Genomic DNA, 10,708 nt, shown 5'->3' with positions numbered 1-10,708 from the left:
CAGATGTTGGATATGTGTGAGGGAAGTTGGATATGTGTGACAGATGTTGGATATGTGTGTGGGATGTTGGATATCTGTGACGGATTTTGGATATGAGTGTGGAATGTTGGATACGTAAACGTTTTCTGCATGTGATTGAGTTATTATGGGAGATGTGGTAGAGTTTTGGAATAGTGGATTTGTCTCAGCTGCAGGTTGTGTGTAGCTTCTGGCTATGTGTATCTTGTTGGATGTGTATGTTGTTGGATGTGTATGTTGTTGTATGTGTATCTTGTTGGATGTGTATGTTGTTGGATGTGTATGTTGTTGGATGTGTATGTTGTTGGATGTGTATTGTTGGATGTGTATCTTGTTGGATGTGTATGTTGTTGGATGTGTATTGTTGGATGTGTATCTTGTTGGATGTGTATGTTGTTGCATGTGTATGTTGTTGGATGTATATGTTGTTGGATGTGTGTGTGTTGTTAGCTTTGTGAAAAGTATAAGACCTTAAAGAAAATATTGTCAGTATTATCCCTGTAGCTGCATACAGTGGGTCAGAGGTTAAGAGAAGCCTCGCCGTTCTTTTCATACAATACCTAACCTGGGAAAAATCAGTCATTTATAATTTTAACTTTAAATTTAAAAAATGGTCATACAAATGCTAAGAAAATATCACTCAATCACATTTTAAATACATTTCGTCAAGATAATGATTTTCTACTGAATGTTCGCCAAACACAACCTTCAAATACAAGATTTTCAAATTTTGTTTGACAGTTATTTTTAATCTGCTTCTATTATAAAAATAAATCGAATAAAAATTATTATTTTTTAATTGAACGCAAAATATCTTTAGAGCCAAATTTGTTTTTCTGGCGTTTGTGACAGCCGCGTCATCCCGTCATTTTTAAGCAACCAATTTTTAGACTGTCCTGGCACCATTATGTTCTCTGGCCGATGGTTTGAATAGACGTTGTTACTGGTCATAAACAGGATGGGATCATCGTGGTCTTGACAAGTGCTAGGTCAAACACAGGTCATCGCACTAGTTTGACCTCAGCTCTATCTTCTGGTATGTGGCATAAATACATATACATGTATATATATATATATATATATATATATATATATATATATATATATATATATATATATATATATATATATATATATATATATATATATATATATATATATATATATATATATATATATATATATATATATATATATATATATATATATATATACACATGTATATATACATATATATACATGTATATATATATATGTATATATATATATATATATATATATATATATATATATATATATATATATATATATATATATATACATATATACATATATATATATACATGTATATATACATGTATATATATATATACATGTATATATATATATATGTATATATGTATATATGTATATATGTATATATATATGTATATATATACATATATACATGTATATATACATGTGTATATATATATATATGTGTGTCTGTGTGTGTGTCTGTGTGTGTATAACATTAATAAAAACACACATGCTTATTACATTAGCACTGAAAAAAACCAAACGGTCACTCCCTACCACAAACAACCCCTCTCTTGTTGTCTGCCCTTTGATGTGATGTTGTTTTGAACTTATTGGAGGTTCAGATGTGTGAAGTAAACCACAGTTCCCCGTGTTTACTAGACTTACTGCTGGATTTAACATCTGGAACTTATGAAGGGACATGGGGGGGGGGGGGTGCAGATATTGACCCCGGGTGGGACCAGGAAGGTCATTGACCTTTGCTTTTGAAGTTCAGTGTTTAAACTTATCCCCACCGTCGCAAGCCATATCAGATACACTTAAAATAACGTCATAAGTTTCATTTCCATTCCCCTCACACACACGCATACACACACTAAAATAACAAGGTTATAACGAAAATGAACACACTCACGCCATAATTGTTATTTTTAATACAATCAAAATATGTGATGTCACGATATAACCCCCCCCCCCCCCACCTCCCCCAGCCCTACACAGTGCACCAACTTCTCCATCCCACGCTAGGCAAAAAGCTAGTTACAAATTCATAGGAATGTAATACCATTTAGTGTGGTCGAGTCGGTAAAGCTCATGGTTGCTAAACCAGAAAGTCTCGAGTTCGAACCCTCGGGCAGATGAGGCTCGTTAGCTGGGGACAGCCACTCTTCTAGGAGAGACAACTCCAAAATCAAACTGCTCATGGTTGATAAATTCGAAAAAAGTCTCGAGTTCGAACCCTCTGGCAGATAAGGCTCGATCCCTCCCAACACTAAAAATTAAGAACGAATAATAAGAAGTGACCACCCATTAACATTACAATTTACCATCACAGTTTAACATCTCTCCTGTGTCAACGATCATCACCACCATATCCCAACCACCAGTCATCACCCCAACAATCACCACTCCAATCATCCCCAATCATCACCTCTTACCATTAGCAATCATCCTTAATATAAATCTTACCTTTATCCCTACAAAATCTATTATCCCCAACATCATGCATACCATCACACCTACCGTCAACAATCAACCCTACCCTCATACCCTACCCCCACCCCTCACCCTAACCATTACCCCTTACCCTTAAACCCATACCTCTTACCCAGTGTTTCTTTCAGACTTTTTTCTCCGGGGGGGGGGGCACTTTAAATTTTCGGGGGGGGGGGGGGCACTGTTAAAAGTATATTTTTTCTATATAACTTCCATTTCGTTCAGGGGGGGGGGGGGGTAGAGATGCCTGGAAGAAGCGTTGCTCTAACCCCCCCCCCCCCCCTAATCATCATTCCCAACCACCACCTATTTATTGAAGTGATCATTGCTACGTCTCCTGCCCTCTTGCTCTTATTTTAATTCCCTGTTTGTGATCTTTCTCTGCCTCTCTTCTTGCCATTGACATAAAGACCCAGGGGGCAGGGGGGTGGAGGGGGAGGGGGTGGGCGTGGATCTCGATCTATACATTTTTCAAATTGTTTTGTCTGAAAATAAAATAAATTATTCATCCACCGCGAAATGACGACAGAGACGGAAGTCGCGTGTTTGCGCATGTCTGGCGTGACATGGAAGGGAACCCTTTTCGCGTGCCCACGACACATTCAGGCTTGTTATCTCATTGGTTGACTGACCGGTGTCACGTGTTGGCCTCGTCTGGCCTGTCCAGGGGAGACAATTCATACCGGCCATGATCAGACGATGTTGTTAGCACCTGCAGACGACTGTCTTAACGCGGTTTACCTAACGCTCTGATATTTGTTGCTGACACGTTTTCTTGTCCAGCAGAAAGATTTACGTCAACAGAAGAGATTTACATTAAAGGAAAGATAACTGTAAATGTTGGAAAGATAACTCTGGGAATAAAACTTTCGCCATCTTATATGTTTCCAAATTAAAATTGATGCTTGGACATTAGAAGCAAAATGGAAGGAGTAAAATGGCAAACATATCAAAATGGAAGACTTTCGTTTCTGTTATTGGCTTTGGTCAAACTCTAGATTATATTTTCATTATCATTGTAATAATATAAAAGGTATTATACAACGATCAGAGTTTTATAAAGGTTCCTGTCAGCTTAGATATTGCAATACCTATGAGTGGTTGATCATTGTAGATGACGATCGTCAGATATGATAATGTCAAAATAGAGTGTGGGGCGGTGTGGTCGTACGGTAGAGCAGACCGATGCTAATCGGAAAGTCTCAAGTTTGGACCCGGGCCGAATCCGAAGGACGTACCTCAGTCCACTCAGCCTTAATATGTGCCCGGCTAGTAGTGTTGCGCATAGCGCTAGCCAAACTATCCCTTTTTTATGTGAGGCTAGATCTTTTTCCTCTGCCAGGTTCGGAAGGGTATTTTTTTTTATCATGCCCACATGTATAATATACACTAGTGCAATGAAACGATCATCACATTTGCGCTATTATAATTAAATATTCACTATCAGCAGAATGCAATACACACATTTATCATTAGTTTTAAATAATTAAACATTTAAAATGGAATTTTTCAATTATTTTTTTTTACATGTCAACAACATTATAATAAATCAGAATTTTCTTTAAGGAAAGCTCAGAATGGGTCGCTGGAGATCACGGAAACTTCAGAACTATAGAGAACAGTGAAGCTGAAAATGTAACTAAACATGATGTCTTTGGAGATGAATATACCTGAAAAGTTTAAATGAAATCGCTTTATAGTAGAAGTGGATCCACATTTAGTTATAAGATTTGCTAAAAACTAACAAATGGACAGACAAACTGGACATTATGAACTAAATAAAAGCTTAGTTTTCTAAATTATCAAAATTATTATTTACATTTAACGAAACAAAATACATTAAAATATAAGCCTACCTGCCATATCACATTCTTGCTTTTGGTGTCACCCCCAACCTAAATTGATGCCATCAAGCGAGGCTAATATTTCACATTATTTTATTTATTTATTTATTTTGTTTATTTAGGCGAGGGTGTTGATGATAGTGAAAGCTATCTTTAAAAAAAAAAACCAGCCAGTAAACAAAGCGAAGTAACTCTATTTAAATACAGATAAAAATATCGAAAGGGAGAAAACTATATGTTTATTATTGAACGTTATCTTGTTAAATAAATGCTAGGATAAAGAGTAAGCTTGATCTAGGCTGTCAGTGAAATCCTGCGCTCTCTAACGTACCCAAAACAACATCTTGGCCGAAATCGAGTTGCCTGTTTGGCCTTGCTGACGCCCAATCAGGACACTATTGTGTGGTGATCACAGCCAGCCCCATCCCTTCTCGTACTACAACCTCCTGCTAAACGGCACTCCGTATCTGGCCCAATCAGGACACTCTTGTGTTAAACACACACCAGACTCACCCCGCCTGTTAATACAATCTTCTGTTAAACAAAATTCTTTTTACTAACAAAAAAAAAAAAAAAAAAACCTTGCACTACCCAAATCAATCATCTCCACCATTAAACAAAAATTAGCGTTATTGCAAGGGACGTTTGTGTGTGTTCACCACGTAGGCGGAGTTTACCAGAACCTACAATGTGAATGGGACGAAGAGCAATAAATCTATTCTTTAAAAAAAAAAAACGCACTCTCAACATAATAAATCTTCTCTGTGTAATGTCTTGAGTCAGCCAGATATAGAAGGTAATTCTGACTAGTGTTATAATTATTTCACATAAATATTCGAATCACTAGGCTTATGGTGTGACGGGTAGTCAAGTGTTAGTAGGAGTAGAAGAGGGGGGGGGGGGGTGGGGCGTGGAAATAGAGATGAATTTTCTTCTGCAAGGGAAATAACTAGAAAGGTTAGATATAATTTCAGTGTTTTAAGTTTAGCAAAGAAAATGGGGGATAATTTTTGTATACCTGTTCTACTTTCAGTCACATAAGTGGAAGCAGTGTCACTTGATAATTGAGGTGCTGGTAGTTGTATGAATGAATGGGAGTTTTGAATGTGAAGTCTATGAATGAATGTGAATTTTGAGGATACGGTATGTCTGTATAATACATTGCGAAGTAGCATATGTTGATATTTTGTTTCTGTATCACCTGATAAAATATTGTCGGTGGCATACGTTTATATGTTATTTGTAATGTTTGTCGATATGTGGCCTGTGTTGTTAATGAAAACCAGATAAATAACACAAGCCCATTTGGAAATGAACCGGTATAAGCCCACAAGCCCACTGGAAGTGGACCACAAGCCCACTAAAAGTGGGCCAGTATAAGGCCACAGGTCCACTAAATGTGGACCAATATAAGGCCACAGAGCTGCATGAAGTTGAGTAAAGACACAAGCCCACTGGCGTAGAGAAGATTCTGGTAAAATCACCAATGCAGTCCCTTGATGAGTTGCAAATGGAATGCAAACTCTGGTGTTCAAAAAACAAAAAATGCAAAGTGTCATGTTTAATGAAGTTAGCTCAGCACAATTCAACTGGGCTGGTGGGGAAATGAAGAAAAATGAGCTGCCGCGAAGTCCTGACACAACACATTGGTCCCTTGTCCCACACAAATTGAGACTTCAGATTTGTTTCGTTTATTGTAATTTTGTTTTTAAATTCCGCTGGACCGAAATGGAGACATTCTTGGAGTATCATTTGTCTTCATAATGATAACAATATGTGAACTACAACGAAAATTATCTAAGAACCAGAGTGAAGTACATTAAAAAGATTTTATTTTCTACAATACTCCATAAAAAATATATTGATATGAGTCCGTTTTCCATTTTTAACCAACATGCTGACATTTTTTTTTAAAAGGCTAACTAAAAAAACTAATATTACAAGTAGTTATGAGTAGTGTTTTCTTTAACCACACACACAGGGAGTCCAATTTCTCAGTGAAAAGACTCAGCTGACTAAGTAAGCAAATCCCACTAGTAAACGTTGTAGGACTTAATCAATCAAGTTGTCTCCCTTAGATCAACCAACAGAGTTATTTCCCTTTCAACAGCTGCACTCATAGAATTTAGTTTCAACTTCAGAAGTATAAATAATGTTACAAATTACTACATCTTTAAGAAGTTAATTAACCTCATATAAAAAATTAGAAAGAAAATATGTATTGTTTTTTTTTTAAAGTTCAAATTTTTAACAAATTTTAGCATAACTGGATAAAAACTACAACAAACAATTTAATTTCACAGAAACAAATGTTGGCTAAACACAGGTGACATCACAACATTGGCATTAAAACTTCTGACAAAATAAAATAAGAGTTTACATGTGAAAATTAATAATTACAAACTTATACTTATGTATAATTAATAAAATTGGAGGGACTGAGAAAACAAAATGTATGTACAGTATTTCATTACATATTATTTTAATATCTCTGGGAGGGAAAAAACCAGCAAAGTATAGGAAAAATATGCTGCCAAGGTAGGATCCTTTTTCTGGGTTAAAAATAGACCAACTGTGGAGAAATTCCTAGTCTTCAGGACAGATCAACAGATGTATGCAAATTCTTGTGTCAAAGGTTAAACAGCTGACAGACCCAGTGGTGTAGCAATACATTTTGAAGAGCCATCTAATTACTCTGTACAAACCAGTAGGAAGTGACCTTGTTTTGGTCACTGGTCTACCGTAGCCTTTCAATACAGCATTTGTTCAGTTTTTATTAAAAGAACATTAAAGTATCATGAGTCTCATAACATACTGAACTCAATAATGTCATCTAAATGACAATGTTTCATTCAAACAATTCAAACTACATTAGTAACAAAATAATTAAATTTCATCAACCAATATAATTTATGTAATAAAGTAAATGGCTGTGAAGAAAAATAAAACATAAATATTTTGATCTTGTTATTTACACTGAAATCACAAATACCTTCTAATGAAGTTGGCAGCCGCGTAAGTGTTGTAGAACATGACACTAAAACAACATCATAAAACTGATGCAATTTGCCTATAACCATAGATTTTTTTAAATAATCTTCAACAAACATATACATTATTACTGCTTACAGATTATTTTAAATAATATATCAAAACAAAATGAGTAGTTATTAATATATTTAACTTACACTAAGTAGGCTATTGATACAATTAAAATATACACCTCCAAAGGCACCATTGTGACTCATGCTTCGACTATCAAGCTGACAAGACTTGATGTAACTGAATGGTGGAGTGCATTAGGAGCTGCTGATGGCATTGACTGTCTCAGGAATGGATGGATTTTGAACATCAGAGGGTGAAACATCATAGCCAAGCTTCTTCATGTCTTTCATGATGATGTTAAATGATACTGTAACAAAGCCCTGACTTCTCACTCTTGTCACTGAAAAATGACCACAATAAAAAACATTAGCAGATTTAACAAAGTCGTAACCTCCATTGAGGCAGTAATTGCTGCCAAAGTCAGGTTTCTATACATTTTATTTATTTTGTATAGCAAAACTATTATAATTAAAAAATACTCACCTCTCCTCTCCCCCCTGTGCTACTACCTAGGGTTAACCTGTCGCAATAGTCACTTAATGAAAATTACTTACCTTCTCTTCCCTCTCCCTGTGCTACTACCCTGGGGTTGACATATTCAGGGCGTCGACCCAAGAACCAGGAAGTAAATTTTTGGAACAGTGAAGAAGATTCTGGTACAAACATGGGAATTTTAAGGCGATGTCTGAGGAATATTATATAAGAAAATGAGCACACATACAACTACTTTAATTCTGTACATTCAGTTTTTCCCTAATATTAAAACAAAATTAAATTTTATTTCCTTTTGGTGCCCAAGATACATGGGGCCTCTAATTTAATATATAATTAGATTATTTTTTGTGTCATTTACATTTATGATGTCCACATACAATTTTAGACCCCTCCCTCCCTGTCCACACACATCCACCACTTTAGAAAGACACAATATTTTTTGCTGCAACATATAAGCATTTGGATGTTAAATTTAGAGTGTGGTTGTACACATGGATTCATACACATAAAAAGTTGGGTGCTCCCACCCTTTAAATGTGGACATCATAAACTTACACCTTTACAATAATCAGTAAAAAGTAGCAAAGAACTTTTATTTCATTATTTTGTAATAGAGATGTATAAGTTTTTTTTAAAGTTTTGATCACTATCAGCATCTAAAAACTAATTACCAAGACCACGGACAAGTTTTGGTATAATTATCTTTACAGCTACACAACAAACCTTCCAGGTGTAATTGGTACATGGCAAACACCATAACCACGCACAACATCTGTTCCAAAGGCATCCAGGCCATATGCATAGACAACTAGTTGTGGCCCTGTAGGGAGGGTAAAGAAGATGATTAGAAATTAGAATTTAAATTTTATCATCCCATAAATTTAATTAGGGCCTAAATGATTATCTTTCTTTTTTTTATGTAAATGATTTTCATTGTAAAATGTATAAGACATGCCATGATGACCAATGTTCTTACTAAAATGAGAAAGTTTCTTCGGTTTTCATATACTTTCTTAAAGTGGATTTTAAAGCTTAATATTATTATGATTTTAATATTTTTACTTTTCAATAAAATGAAGAATTTAAAAAATTCAATTGCAAGTAATATTTAAGTTTTTTAAAACATTTAGTACTGATACTCCAGTTTTACCATTCTGTTTGCTCTTAGTTAAGTCGACACCCAATAAGACAAAAAATATTTTATTTAAAACCCAAGGAGAAGCTTGAGATCTCAGCTATAAACTAAAATTATCTGCCCTTTTTTAATGTCTGTAGTTCACTTTCAAGTGTGAAAACAAACATCAGAGAAAAACAGAGCACCTGGTTGATTGAGCAATCGTTAGTACTTAATCCTGTTTATCTTTCATTTTTAGTTATCGAGATAGTAATTTCATTTAATTTTTAATGATTTGCTTTGTCATTGAAAATAATTGATCTGAAAAGATTGAAGTTAAAACTGAGTACAGGATTTGATCATAAACCCATCCACAGACAGATAGACATTGCAACCTAAATTTAAGATTAAAAGAAACTTACAGCCTGCAGGACTTGTGCTCTTGAATGTGGCATCGATTGGGAAATTCCAAACAAATCTTTGATATTGATCTCTGGTCTTTTTAGTAATTTGTGTTATACTCTCTTCAAGACCCTTTGAATAATAAATTTAGTCTACTTGATACTTAACTAGAAAAATGTACTCATTTTTAAAAACGACTGTGTAAAATCAAAGTGACTGAAAACTTTACTGGGCTTCGGACAGATGTTTAATAATTGCTAACTAGACTATATAAATAAACCAACAAGAAGAGTTTCTTACTGAAGTGATGGCCCAATCAAGTCCATATGAGAAGCAATACTTGCAGTATATATCATCAAATTCTGGAAACTATTAAAAGCAAAATAAGATTATTGTCTAGATCTAATTATCTTAATTCTAATAAAATATAAATTAACCTGTTAAAATATTCAAATGTGTGAACCATGTAAAATGAATGTTAAAGACTAAAGAGAAAACATGATTATAAAAGTTTGGGAGGGTATTGGCGTTCATTTGAATTTGTTCTTTTTTTATCCTGATAAAACTGCAATCACTTTAAAAAGCAACAATTTGCGACAATAATAGTATAATTGCCATTTGCCAACATTCAAATATCGCGCAGCAGATTTACTCTTAAAGAGCAAGTGACTGTCACTGAACATTGAAGTTGATCTGAACATGTTTACACTTGACAACGATAAATAAATTTTGAATACAATTAAAAAGTAAAGTATAACAAATACAAAAATATGTAAAATAATAAGATCTTTATATGTTTAATGAAAATTTATATTAAAAATAACTTTATTGTGATTAACAAACCTCTGCAGACTCGATTTGTCCGCTCACCATTACCAAAAACACTGAAGGAGCCGCCATTTTAAATTCTTGTGTTACTGTTTGGCTAAATACACAAACACACTAAATGCTACTTTTAATTATATCATAAATTTGTAATAAAACAGTATTTCGTCGTTTTAAAATTAAATATCAACATGTTATTAAAAATCTTTGTGTGTATTTTCAATGAGCAATTACTAAATAAAATAGTTTATAATTAGTCTATTTCCACAATTATTTTAGAATAAAACTGATAATGTCATACTAAAAGTCGATAGGATACAAAATAAGCTCAAACGTTTAAGAAAATAAAAATTACAGCCCTATTCCTAAATCTTTTATGGGCGCACTTGTA

At 34.2% G+C, this 10,708-nt stretch overlaps 1 protein-coding gene across 1 annotated transcript; it reads right to left on the bottom strand.

The window, feature by feature from the left end:
* Positions 1-6,193: 6,193 nt before the first annotated feature.
* On the bottom strand, positions 6,194-10,398 carry LOC131927507 (B9 domain-containing protein 1). The gene is made up of 6 exons (XM_059283190.1): positions 10,336-10,398; positions 9,793-9,861; positions 9,513-9,624; positions 8,700-8,796; positions 8,036-8,166; positions 6,194-7,821 (listed from the first exon to the last, which is right to left on the bottom strand). Exons 1-6 carry the CDS (start codon positions 10,390-10,392, stop codon positions 7,676-7,678), a joined length of 612 nt encoding a protein of 203 aa, XP_059139173.1. The 5' UTR covers positions 10,393-10,398; the 3' UTR covers positions 6,194-7,675.
* Between the last annotated feature and the right edge of the window lie 310 nt (positions 10,399-10,708).

The sequence above is a fragment of the Physella acuta genome, unplaced genomic scaffold (genome assembly GCF_028476545.2).
Source record: "Physella acuta isolate Inbredline_101_S28 unplaced genomic scaffold, ASM2847654v3 ptg001413l, whole genome shotgun sequence".
Lineage (NCBI taxonomy): Eukaryota > Metazoa > Mollusca > Gastropoda > Physidae > Physella > Physella acuta.
Note: the sequence above shows the minus strand (reverse complement) of the source record. Positions and strands in the feature narration are given on the sequence as shown.